This window comes from Cryptotermes secundus, unplaced genomic scaffold, assembly GCF_002891405.2.
Source record: "Cryptotermes secundus unplaced genomic scaffold, Csec_1.0 scaffold213, whole genome shotgun sequence".
Lineage (NCBI taxonomy): Eukaryota > Metazoa > Arthropoda > Insecta > Blattodea > Kalotermitidae > Cryptotermes > Cryptotermes secundus.
Window position 1 is genome coordinate 880722 of NW_019731264.1, and position 14070 is coordinate 894791.

General features: G+C 37.9%; 1 protein-coding gene across 5 annotated transcripts in view; it reads left to right on the forward strand.

The window, feature by feature from the left end:
* The window catches only part of LOC111866761 (steroid hormone receptor ERR1), a 183547-nt gene that overhangs the window by 147480 nt on the left and 21997 nt on the right, over positions 1-14070 (forward strand). For all 5 annotated transcript variants that reach the window (XM_023856002.2, XM_023856003.2, XM_023856001.2 and 2 more), the window contains 2 exons: positions 1026-1166; positions 5204-5335. In XM_023856002.2, the coding sequence (XP_023711770.1) occupies positions 1032-1166; positions 5204-5335 (267 nt within the window). In that variant the 5' untranslated portion in view covers positions 1026-1031. The remainder of the gene's footprint in view (positions 1-1025; positions 1167-5203; positions 5336-14070) is intronic.

The following is a 14070-nucleotide window of genomic DNA, read 5'->3' on the forward strand; positions in this document are numbered from 1 at the left end:
AAAAAAAAAACAGTAACTTAACAAGGCTGGCCACACTAATTTCTTTGTCTGCTATTTATTTTTCATTTTATATGGGAAAAATTCAATTTTCTGTGGTAAGCAATCACTTGGTGGAATGAGAAAGAGATGGAAGGATAATATTAAAGTGAATGTTATGCCAGTATAGGTTTAGAGGATGTAAAGTAGATCATCTGGCTCATAGTTAAATTTTGATATCTGATGGAACAACACTTCTTAGGCTTGTTCTAAAATCTATCCCTGTAACAGGCCCTGGAGGCCCATAAGGTTGAGGATCGTCGAGGCTCCCACATTTTCTATACAGTCAACTCACGGATGGTGGTGAGGTTATCAGCCTTATGTGCCGGTTGCCCTTTACCTGCAGGAAGATTCCTGGTACTCATTTTTGCTAGAGGCTGAGTCGACTCCAGTTCCATAATGCGGCTGGAAGGATTAGGTCAATTGGAAAATCCAGTGACCTCATCAGGAATAGCTCCAGTGACCTTCTGGCTTGTAGCATAGGGCCTCAATCAACTGCGTGCCCCCTTTGGGTTTGTTTAGCTGAGAGTTGTTCAAAGGAAAACATTGTTTTGATGATTGAAAGTATATTGTATTCGTAGTGGCGAGCTGTGCTTCCGCGATGTGAAGTCCTTGGTTCAAATACTGTAGAGTTTGTCAGTAGCTAGTGCCACGAAGATGGTATGCTCTGTAGTTTGAAGTCGAAAGTCAGTCCTGTTACATGAACAGTTACAAAAATGAATCGTACTAACGTAGTTTGATGCTTTATAATCTTCTCTGTGCCAGTTGTGTTTTCTTTGGTTTTATATTTCCATACAAGTTGTAGGTTCTCTTATTGAGTATAATTTTTAAAGATAAAAGTAATTTTTTCATTTAATTAACGGTGTAATATAAAATACATATTAAAAGCAGAATAAGGTTGTGTTTCTGAATTAGGTGTATCAGTTTTAGAATTGAAAGGTTTGGTTATCCACCTTGAATACTGAGATAACAACAAATTTATGTTACAGGTGTCGATGATGTCGACAGATGGGACAGGAATGACTCCCACACCCCGCATCAAGAAGGAAGAGGACCCTGCCAGCTTCCAGGCATGCTCCCCGTCCAATAGCAACATGTACTCCCCCACCACTACTGTCTTACATAATGATGTGAGTACCTGTACATGAATTTTATAAATGGATGTATTAGGAAGAGTATTACCATAAAGATAACTAAGTACCTGAAGGACACATTTGACACCCACACACAAATTTTTTATTTTGTTGTTAAGTTGTTGAGAACCAAATTCATAGATACGAACAAGTGTCACATTCGCATTTCACAGTCAGTAACAGAGAGATTAATCATCATATTACAATACCTCCTGCCATATGGCAGGATTTTGCCATGCCCAAAGGAATACAGACTGAAGAAATACATTTTTGAAAAATAAATGGGGTATTTTTTTTATCTCAGAACTAAAATGCTGTACGTAAAATAATTTGTGTTCTTAAAATCAATTATTTATGACACAGTTCTAGAAGAGAAGTAACTTTGATTCATTGATTACTTCTTAATGTTATATCAGTAGTAAAGTTTATATTGTAGTGTGCTGACCCATTACTAGATAGTGACTGCAAAACAAACAGGTTCCCATGGTAACGAGTTCATGCACAACAATAAAGGAGGTGTTGGAAACGGTGTTTTCTATGCTGTCTGCCAAGGGGTTATTTAACGAGGACACCAGCCGAGCAGTAGTCAATCCCATGTGGAGGTGGGGTTGAATGCGCCCATTGTAGCCCTGTGAGTCGTAGGAGGCAGCAAAAAGGGAATTCTCGAATCTGATACAGTAAAATAGATCGCAAGTCCCACAGGACTCAGATCAGAGAATGACTACGCTGGCGAGGGTCAGCAGCCATTGTAAACGACAGAACCGTCCTTTCGTCAGAGAGAGTGCTACACATAGACAAACCTGCAACTGTCTGGTAGTAATAAAAATCTGGTCGTAAGCCCCAGATGGGTGCTTTATTCCAAGAGGTACTGGCCGACTCACTGTCGGTCGTAACATAAGACTTGACTTGAGCCGTAGTCAGTTGTCAGTCCGTGAAGAGAAGAGGATGTTGGTGTGAGATGGCCTCCAGTCTGAGAGCTAGTCAATTTGAGCATGATTTCAGTTGTGGAATATTAGCTGGACAGAAGCCAAAGAATCTCCATTGTTGAGATCTGTTACCAGGAGATGACTAGTGGAAGCAGAGTGAGAAGCCTTAGCATGTGCTGTATTGATGTGTGAAGTGTGGAGATTAGCAATAATGTTATAATTACTTATAGTTACTGAGTTGTGTGTTGAAGTGGTCAATAAATCCAGTCAATTATCCAAACCCTGTAAGATTTGAGGCTTTCACGGCGGTGACTATGAAGAAAGCAGTTCCTCCGAAATGTCGGTTAACACCACATATACACTGTGTATACACGGTGCCAAATCCCAGAAGACTGCTTTCTTCAGCTCTAGAATTGCTTTTTTAAATAGTTTTCATGTTACCACTTCAAATAGGGAGGCAGAAAATTTAGCAAAATATAACTTCTTATAATCTTAATAGTATGCATCCTGTTGTGTTGTCATATACAAGGTACATAAAATGTATACAAAAGTATGCAGTCTACATAACAATATTCTGTATTTAAAACTAAGTAGATACTATCATATCAACATACATATAGTGTCTACTTTATTTTAAACACAGAATATTGTTGTGTAGACTGCATACTTTTGTATACATTTTATGTAACTTCTTATAATTTCAAGTAATTTCCTGAATGTAATATTCCATTTTGAAGCAAATTTTCATTTTTAAAGAAGACAGTAACAAGAAGAGGCTTTTTGTTAATGTGTATTAACTGTTGCCCATGTTGGACATCACTGTTTTTTATTTCAGTACCAGGGCAGCACTCTGGCATTCAAAAGCTCTAGGGCACAGCCCTCGGCCACCATACTGTGACTACAATCCTGTTCACAGCCATCATACCAAGTAACATTGTTGACCCACTTCTGATATGGTTTAATGCATATCATAACACCTGGAGAACATGAACCACTGTGTAGTCACTATGAATGAATGATTGCTGTTCAATTTTTCTTGGGAGGCAAACAGCCCCACAGTCATTGCAGAATAGCCTCATCTGGTACCCAAGTAAAAATAACTTCCTGTCCCTGTTGTAGACAGACAATGTTGGCAAGCCTGCTATACAGCCAGAGTTAATATTACATTGTGAATAGGCGACACATTACATGTTAATTTTATTTCAAGGTTGTGTAAATAAAACTAGTTTTATGTCATGTAAACATATTTTGTCATTGGTGCTGATTTTTGTGATGTTGATTGGAACTTCCATTAACAGTTTCTTTCAAAGCAACCATTTGCAATATTTTCATATATGTTAATGTTCCCATTCATCTGTGTATCCTGGAAAGTCCCTGTAAGTGTTCATATTTCTTTTAAAATAGTTTTCATGTGCTTAGCAGATGTCACTAGCAAACATCTCATATACCTTCCATCTTTTTGTCTTTTATCCTCTGTAGATTTATTTGGCATTCATGACTAATTTAAAAGTACGGGAGCTTACATACTCCTCTGCTGATATGAAATATGTCATATTACATTTTTAGTACAGTGTATTAAGTCTTTGTTGGCACTGAATTTCTTCCTTGTGTGTGAAAAATACATAATGTATACATTCAGGAGTTACATGGCATAATGAGCAGCAGTATCTGCATCATCCCTAATTTTAATAAGTTTGTGCCAAGTTCATAGTACTGCAGTTCCTTTATTAAGGCATTTTTGAGGTTTGTATATGTGTCTAATTTGTATATGGTCATGTTTCAAGGCCTCTTGTGGTTGATGTTAGAAACTAAACAGTTTATTTTGCCATTTATGTCACAGTTTGATGTGTAATATGAAGTTCTGTTGCACATTTTTGACTGCTCTGTGGCCAATATTAGACACTTAACAATTTACATTCTCTTCCTGAAACAGGCTGGTGAAAACATTTTTATTATCTTCTATTTTCCTCTTCAGTACACAATTAAAGAGACTCAGAATATAAAATGTGTTTAAGAATTGCTGTGATATTTTATCTCAAATCAGTTTATCATGTTTTTTTTTTTATTTTTTTGTACATGTATTCTATTAACAGTTGTCTTTGTGCTGAGCTACTGAATTTACATCCACCTGTAAAAGCCATAGAAATACATGATAGACTTGTAAATCAGCTGTAATAATTAGCTTACTTAGAAACGATATGTATTGGTAGAACACCCAGTTTTCTGCTGACTCTTTGTTATTGAGTGCTACTAGTGTTGCTTTTATTTCAACATTTCATATGACCACCATGTTGTTGATCACTGGGAGTGAACTACCAAGATGGAATGGCATGATGTTCCTACCAATTTCCACAGCAGTAATTGAATTGATGTCTGTAATATCAATGGCTGTAGTTAAATTAAAGGACAGACAGTTTCTTGGACATGTTTCTGCCTAATATGTTTCTGAAGAAGGTCTTCTACTCTTTCAGAACCCGAAAAAAAAAAAAATTGACCGTGTCTTGCCGTATGTTGTGTCATTGAAGAATAATGCAGTATAATTATGATCTTCATGAAAATATTAAAATGTCACTATACTGAACTATAATTTTAACTGCTGTTGGTTAATGGATGTCATGCCCAGTCTCTCATTCCAAGGGAAGAATGCAGTTTGAAGGTTATGAGAATATAGTGCTGAGGTGAATATTTACTTTAACCTGTGAGAAAGGAAGTAGATGGAAAAAATTAAAAAAAAATGAGGAGATGCGTGATTTCTACATTCCACTCTTAGCATGATCAAATATGGAAATGAAAAATGCATGCAAATTTTTTTTGTCATAAAATCTGAAGAGAATATACTACGCATGAAACGTAGGCATGGGTAGGAGGATAGTGTTAACATGGATTTTAAGGGAACAAGTTGAGGTTATGTGGACTTGATTAATGCAACTCAAAATAGGGTGCAGTTGTAGGTTCTTGTTAACACAATAATGAAACTCAAAGTTACATAAAAGGTAGGCAGTTTCCATACCAGCTGAGCAACTACCAATTTCTTTAGAGGAACTTTAATGCATGGAATTAGTTTTGAAAATAAAGATTATTATTAAAATGAATTGCTCCTGCAAACAGATGGAGTACTGTGAGAGCCAGGATTCACGGAGATACGAAGTTTCGCAGTCCAGGTCTCCAGGCAGTCCTGACAGGCAGTACTGTTCCTCTACTACACAACCCCTGGGTGACTCTATGCTTGGCCATGCAGAGGTGAGTCCAAATGGGTTGATTGTAAGTGAGGTCAGCTTTTAGGTTTTTGTGATCCGTATGTTTGTGGGATGTCATCAATACTGCTGTTATGTCATATTGGTAACCTTGGTACTAGATGGAGGTGAGTAACCAGCTTTACCATCAGTGAAAGGACCACCAGTACCCATTGGTTAGGTAATTTGGTGAGCTTCAGCACTGACAGTCCAACACTGGTTCCTCAGCCATTTAGCCTGAGACATAGTTGCTATAATAACTGAGTGTTCCAGCTTACACAAAAGTATAATACAGTTAAAATGTAAGTCTCAGTTTTAGAAATGTTTGATATATCGTTTTTGGTGTTGGAATACTGAGAAGTGTAATTAATAAGTTGGTATTAGATTCTTCAGTTTTACATATCTGAAGTATGCTGACAGGCCTTTTTGACTAAAATAGTAAAGATGTCATTAGATATCAGTTCTTAGGGTTTTTTAGTTTTTGTTTCTTTTAATTAATTCTTTATGCCATACTTAGGTGGTGCTGTTAGATTATTCTTAACCATTATGTTCTATCTCCTGCATGCTGCCATGGTGTTTGGTAGTTAATTTTCTATGCTCTAAGATCAGCTGATTACAGCGTTATCATAGTCACCAAGTTCTCAACAGGGACATGCATGTGCAGTAGGACAAGACAGGTTTCACAATTCAGTACCTGCAATGTCTAAAAATGTGAGATTTGAAATTCTCACTGCAGTGATAATGAATTTCTTTCTTTTGGCATGTGATGCTATGTAGTCCAGTAGATATTTACCAAATATCTACCAGACTACGAAGTGTCGCATCCCAGAAGACATTAATCTGCATTGAAACATGTGTTTCTTGGATATTTAGGGATTTAAATGTCAACTACTTTTAATCTCGATTTATTCAGTGCAAAAATGAAGTGCATTGAACAAGGGTGAAATGTTCTGTGTGGAAAAGAATAATGCTACAGCTTATTTATATACTGTGTTATATCAGAAGAATGATCAGTGAGATACTGGGATTAGTCTTCACTGCAGCTTCAGTAGTAATGAGGACATATGCTGAAATAGTGAAGAAGCAGAGAGTGAACACCATAAAAATGTGTTCATCATCATTTGTAACGATTATTATCTCATTCTCATGTGGCCACTTATGATAGTGTGTCAGTATTTTCTTGTCCACTACTGCTGCACTGTACCCTGCTGCCTTGCTATCTTTTTCTGTCTTGCACTGAACTGACTTGAGGTCCACCGCACGCTCTATTCCACATCTCCAACACACGTCCATGCTAGCTGTTCACACTTAACTCAGCCTTGTCTGGCCTTGCAACTGTAGTTCTATGGCTGCAGTCATTCTAGAAGTCCTTTGTGGGTTCGTGGTTACTCTTCAGCCCTCAGCAGTCTCCAGAACCATTGAGAAAGAGGGGAATTCTCAGTGTTTTTTAATTAGAGGTGCAAGCAGATGCCCCCTCCCCACTTTCAGTCGAAAATATTAAACTGTCAGACACCAATCAGTCCTGATAAAATTACCTTGAAGTTGGAGGTGTTGGCACTAAAAGTGACCTATGCTCCATTGTGCTTTATTGTTGCATACAGTTTCACTGATCAGAGCGCAGATGGGGAACAGAACTACAAATATTTGTGCTAGTCTCGTGCTTAGTAAAAAATATTATATTTTAGCATCATAATGTGGGGTGACTAATTTATTATTTATTTCAGTCACCACAGTTTATATGTATAAGCACACTATATTATACATTACAACATGTTTTGTCTTTTTTGACCATCATCAGGTAATATATTTTTTTTTTAAATTCACCTATGATTTTCTGCTGTCTTCTCCTACATGGGCAAATGTTTACATCTGGGAGTGATAATACTATGTTATGTGCCAATGGCCCTTACATAAATTTATGCTAAAATATTAAAATGTTGAAAGTAAAAATGTTGTGTTATAGTTCGTATTTATCTCATTTACATTATAGTGGTGTTGCGAATGATGTCGTTTTCTCATTTTTCTGGTCATTGTAAAGATTTGTTTACATCTCGGAGTAATCATGTGACGCTATTTGTCGATGTGTCTTGTATAAAATTATGCTAAAATGGCAGGGCAGTATTTTATAGTTTCTTTTGTGTCATTTTGGTAATGGTTCAGTGGCTTTTGTTTGATATGTTTAAACTGGTTTGTTTAGGATTTTTTTGATTAGGTATTTTATTGTTTTTGATACCGTGTGTCATAGGTAATTTTGTTCTGTGTCATTTGTGTTTAGTCACTTTGGCTTGAAGTTGGTGGCAGCTAGCTTTTCTGAAAATGTTGGAAAACTTGCCTACTACAATGCAATGTCATCACCCAGGAATGGGATCGAGACTGTTTATAAATCCACTACAGATATGGATAGGAAAAGGATAATGCCTGTAAACTGGTTATTACAAAACTGTCAGTAAATCAACAGAGGCGAAACTTCTTACATATTCATGGGTACCGAAATGTAGATAAACTACTGGAAACTAAATCTTTAGGATTAGTATCAGAACCTTAAGATTCCACATGTATGAAATGAAATTTCACCATTAAACCGTCTGCTGAGCTAATCCAGTCCACTAAAAGTGGTGTCCCATCTGTTCAACCAACATATCAGAGGTACCATTCCATCATCTGTGATTCTGAGTTGGTTGTTTATATTGTCATGTGTCACAGTGACCAGAGATGGGGTTTGGATTGGTAATTGGATTTATTAACCACTTACAGGTCGTAACTACAATTAATTATAGCACTGTTACTGATTTTCACACTACAGAGCACTCCACGCTAGTCTCTTCAGTCTATCTCCACTATTCTTCATGGATTTATAACATAGAAACTATAAAACTCTCCCTGAATCACACACTTCCACTACCAATGCACTACAGCACACATAAAGTCTACAAATGACTAGTTAAATCTTTACAGGCTGACTTCTTGTACTCTTCTGTACTCCTCAAACTTTCTGCTTGTTTGTTTGTTCGCATGCTTCTGCCGCTATTACTTCTCGTAACTTCCTTGAACAAATTCTGTCTCTCTTACTTACGAGTATATAGCCGCAGAACAGACATGGACCTACAGTAAACACATATTACATGATCGCTATCCAGCCAGTCTATTGGCGCATAGGTCGGATCTACAGGAAACACAGCTTCCTCTACTGTTGCGTGTTGGACCATGTTTACAGAGCTGTTGCCTGGCAATGCATTGACCAAATCCGTGAAATTATTTTTCTCGAGATGGGTGGGGTGTGTAAATGCAAATATGGAGCAAAAGACTTGCACTGTAACTGTTTCTCATTGCTTACGCCCGTCAGCTTACACCGTGTGTTGGTCACCACTCTTTAGTTTGTAGCTGCCCTTAACTCACCTCTTTTACCACTGGTTGTCCTTATTTGGGCGCCAGTAAGCTCCTATTGGTGTGACATACAATATTAAGGTTTGTGGTAGGCAAAGAGGTAAGGTGAAGAAGGGTAACTGGTTCAGCTGTTGGCAGAGCGGAGATTCCTTCTCAGGTCAATTAGCATGGTCTTGCTCAGGCATGGAAGGGATGAACACTGTGCTACACACATGACACTTAAGTGCTGCAACCATTTATTGATACCTCTATGCACTTGGTAGAAAAGACAGTTAATGTAGTTGGCTATAAGTACTTAGCTCCCTTTAGTCATAGTACACCAGAAGTTATAAGAATAATTACGGTGAACACTTTGGCTTGGTAACTTAGACTTTTGAACAGAACAGCAGTGATACAAATTTTGCGTCTAAGTAGTTTACGAGTGGTCAGACAACTGAACTCAGAGACTGACTTCTCTCAAAACCCGAGGTCATCTCTGTCTCATTTCCTCTGCTATGTCACTCCCCTAAATTCTGCTGATTGGATATATTCGAATTTTGGGAGATTACTACAATTTCTTGATTTTCAATCAGCTAACTACTCATATAGTATGGGATTTTGGCCCTTAAAGCACTAACGTCACTTTTGACAGCTCAGTGATGGATACTATGCTTAGCATGGTTATCCAACATGCCTACTTTTAAGTTAGAATGTTCTGGAACTGTCAAAGATCATGTTCTCAAAGTTTTCTGCTGTGTTACTTCTAAGAAAAATTTGTAAGAAAATGCCACAGCAGTTCTTCTCCTGAAACAGTAAGCCTGGGAATAAGTCAATTCCTGCAAGCAAGAAGGGGACTATGTCTCACTGCCTTGGCTATTACATGCTACTGGTAATTAATTCTTTTGTACTAACGATTCTAATTATACCTAAACTAGTGTGTGGCAGTGGTGCAGTTACAGCACAACCCAGTTACCATCCCTGTATTTGCCTACTGACCAGAAACTACACCTACAGACCTCTTGAATAAGGAAGGGAAAGTATAAATGAACAGTATTTTTAATAAATAACAACTAATAATCCAACAGCAGATGCTGCAGGAGTGTACATGAGTGTATGAAATGACAACGAAAAAGTGGAAAACAAAACTGATGTATTATATTGTATGTATGTGTGACATTAGAACAGAATAGTACAATGGTTGTACAGATCAGTTATGAAAGACTACGTAAGAAATACAGAATTTCTCAGCCAACAACTCATTCGTAACAGATTTGGCATAGCAGTGTGGCTTCTGCTGATGGTAGCTCAACCTCTAGCAGTGCTAAATGCTAGGCAGAAAGAAATCATGACTACAGAAGAACAGATTGGGCTTATGTAACACAGGCTTCACAGACCTCAACTACATGCATGATTTTAGATGCTGGCAGCTGAAACCAGGGATAGTTCAGGAACCCAGGCTAAGGAGAATGTTCGCCTTTGGAAGCCATTACCAGTAAAAGGCTAGTGGAGACTGTAACACTCCAAGAACACTAGTCTGTGTGTGATAGTGATTTGTGGAGTGTAGTAACATTTTGTATAAAAGTGCAGTAAATTCGATTACCAATCCAAACCCAATTTGAAGTCACACACATGTTACAATATATTGTGACAGAATATGACCATTTAATAGGAACGGCATGGGAAACGCTGCCCAAAAGCTGGAAGAGCAGCAGAATCGGAAATCATTTTGCTTGGCAGCAGTTCGCTAGCACCTTTTCCGCGGCAAGGAATATTAACACAATATTTCCGTGACAACAAACAGAGGGCAATTAACTGACACGGTGACTTATATTCGGGCCGCGTGGCAATTATGAAAGGAAGTTCAACGTGTGAGCTGTCATAATTGACTGTAATTATAAAGAAGTGCCAATACATCCAATCATCTATTTCAGAACCCATTGTTATTAGTCATACTAATCTCAAATACTTGACAGTGTATAACATCTACTTTGCCACGTGCAGTAAATAAATGAATATAATTAGCAGTACAAAGGATCTACGTTATCGAAGCCTTTATCCATTTCCGTGCTTGTGTGAGACCAAATTATTGAGCAGCTGTACACAAAAAATACCCGCACTTCTGAGGATCACATCCATGGACTACAAACTTCCCAATAGAAGACAGTTCTAATCTAGTGTGCATATGTCATTTTGTCCTCCCACCCCCTCACATATCTCTTTCTCTATATCTGTTTGCCACTGCCAGTGTGCTCAGTGCATAGGGGGTTTCTGTTGTTTTTCCAGCAATTGTGTTGGAAAATATATTGTCCTTTTTGCAGCCATGAGTGAAGAGCATAGTTGTGGTGGTGCCATCTCCAAGAGAAACCATTCCACATTTTTAGTTGTGAGCAGTGAAGCAAGCATATGATAGACATTGCACATGCTTTTCAGATTCACAGATTCAGATTTTGAAGAATGCACAGGAAATTGAAACAAAGTTTCTTGTTAAAGCACTCAAAGGTGACAATTACATGCCAAAGGAGCAATGTGATGAGAGTTAGGAAGAGGCGTCTGACAGTGCGGATTGGTGTTTTATATCAACAACACATCTCTATGAATCCAGCCCTCATTCAAGAGAAGGCATAGGCTTATATGAGGCCGAGAAAGAGGAGTGGAAGAGGAGGGAACTGCCGGAAGCGCAGCCATTCAGTGGGGCGAGAGGCTGTGTTTACCTCTTTCAGAAGTGGTATTCGTTCTAAAATGTAAAAATTCTGGAGCAGGAATAACAGTGTCATTTCAGAAGGAGGTACTTTGACAGTTAAAGTTTTAAGAGAATCCTTCAATATAATTGATGAATTTTTGGATTGTTTTTGGAACCATGGTCCTCGCTGTGATCATTGTGCTGAGGTTGAACATGAACTGTGAAATGTGCTGTAATGCCACAAAGAAGTTTTAGAAACAAAAATGTGAGTTGGAACCCATAGAACTTTAGACTCATTCTTTACAAAAAAACAGACCAATGATGGAGTGATCAGACATTCAGGCAGGCCCTTCTAGTTTTTGGGCACACACGCACACAAATTACTGCATGGTATGCTTTTGAGTACGCACGCACGCACACAAAATTTCTGTACAGTATGCTTTTGAGTTAAAGCATTTGATAACATATGGTAGTGATGTGTTGGGATTATTTATGTAAAAATGTTATTTTATTACATTATCTTCTTTAGTTCAAAGTGGGTGTGGGAGTTGTATTATGGGTTGGCGGGAGACAATTCCCGTTTAAATTACAAAGACAAAAACAACACCGTCCAGTGTGACTATTTAAGTTTTATCACTTGAAAACTCATCACCCTTACATGTTTTGATCCCTACAGATCATCCTCAGAGGGCATCAGTACTTTTTCTGGAAACTACTATTACAATAGATGTTAATTATATACATACACATATAATGTCTAAAATACACAATGTAAACAGTGTTCAACCTTTCACAGTCACAGCAACCTTCCTGGTGTTAAAACTTTTTAAAGTTTTTTTAAAATCTTTGTAGTTCAAGATTAAAATTTATAAACCATACAGGTTCGTGTCAATTCTCCTATTGTCATTCTTGTCATTGTCCTAACTCTAAAGTTGACAGCCGCTTGAGGTATTAGGATCAGGGGATGAGGTTCAGGCACTCCTTCTAAGTTATAGCCGCTCCAAACTGTCAGCTCTCAAATTCCCAAAGACCTTCCAACTGCTGAAACTGCCAGAATTCCAGGAAATGTACCAGATGTTACTTCCTGTCCACATAGCAAAACTTGAACTATGTCACTTCTCAATGTAAAAAGGTGGCCCTCTGCTGGATCTTTGTTTGTATATTACGTAGTCTTAAGTTAATAACATTTCAAGTAATACGAAAGGGTCCAGCAAATTATGATGAACAGTTAAACTGTCTCCTGAGATCCATCTTAATATTACCCTCCCACCTACATCTACTCATAGGTCTTCTTAATGGTCTCTTTCCTTTTGACTTTCCCACCAAAACTTGTTCCTATATTCCCCCATGCATGCTACATGCCCTGTCCATCCCATCCTCATTGATTTGATCATTCTGATTATACTTGCTGAAGAGTATAAATTATGAAGCTTATCATTATGTAATTTTCTCCAACCACCTATTCAGCCCTCTTTGGTCCAAATATTCTCAACACCCTGTTCTCAGACACCCTCAGTCTATGTCCCTTCCTTAATATCACAGACCAAGTTTTACACCCATACAAAACCACAGGAAAAATTATAATTTTGTGTATTCTAATTTTTATATTTTTAAAGCATTACACAATTTCAGTCTCTTAATTTCATTCTGAATCAAATTTTGATCTGTTACTGCCTTTCCCAAATATTTGAACTGTGCTGCATTTTCGAAGGATCTGTTAGCTGTCTTTATATCATGATTTTGTCCACCATTCTAGTGATGAGATATTTTGCAGAAGCTTTTTGTCATGAAAATCCCAGAGGCACTTCTGATTATTCTATAGTCACACTTCAGTCACATGTATTTGGACAGTGAATGAAAGCTAAATAAACAGGCAGACACATGTATCAGTACAAACATGTGCTTTCCTTAAATACGTAGGTAAGTCTATAAGTAAGTTACAAATGGATATAGAACTTAAACAAATAAGAGTACTGTGTAAGATTTGAGGCTTTCACGGTGGTGACTATGAAGAAAGCAGTCTTCTGGGATTTGGCACCGTGTATATGTGGTGTTAACCGACGTTTCGGAGGAACGTGTCGCCTCCATCTTCAGGGTAGAAGGAAAAATATAAGAAATCTGCAAGCGAAGAGACTGTGAGAACCGGTAAAAGCAGACTGGTGTTGGAAATTGTCACAGGTGACGAGTCTTTCTCCAAGCGACTTCATTTGTTTGGCCCTCTTAAGCATCATCTTTTGGCTGAACATTTTCCCCACGATGAAGATGTAGAAAGGGAAGTCACTGCCTGGTTCCGACAGCAGCCCAAAGAATTTTATGCTGCTGGTTTTCAGGGGCTTGTCAAAGGATGGGTCAAGTGCCTCAATGTACAGGGAGATTATGTTGAGAAATAAAAGCATTTTTCAAGTCAGTACTCTTATTTGTTTAAGTTCTATATCCATTTGTAACTTACTTATTGACTTACCCTTGTACAAAGTTGTGGTTGGTTGCAGGACCTACGTGTTCTCTTATTCTGTACAGTACTGGTGGCAACAGCATGAGCAACAAGATGAGGAGGATTCTTATTTAACAGTTGGAGGAGGTTGATATAATTTCTGGTCTTAGCAGAGACATTGCAGATCTTCTTCTGATCTCATATGAATTCAGTTCCTTTTTAAGTATATGTCAAATTTCCTTCCAGATTCCTATTATGCAGGCAATAT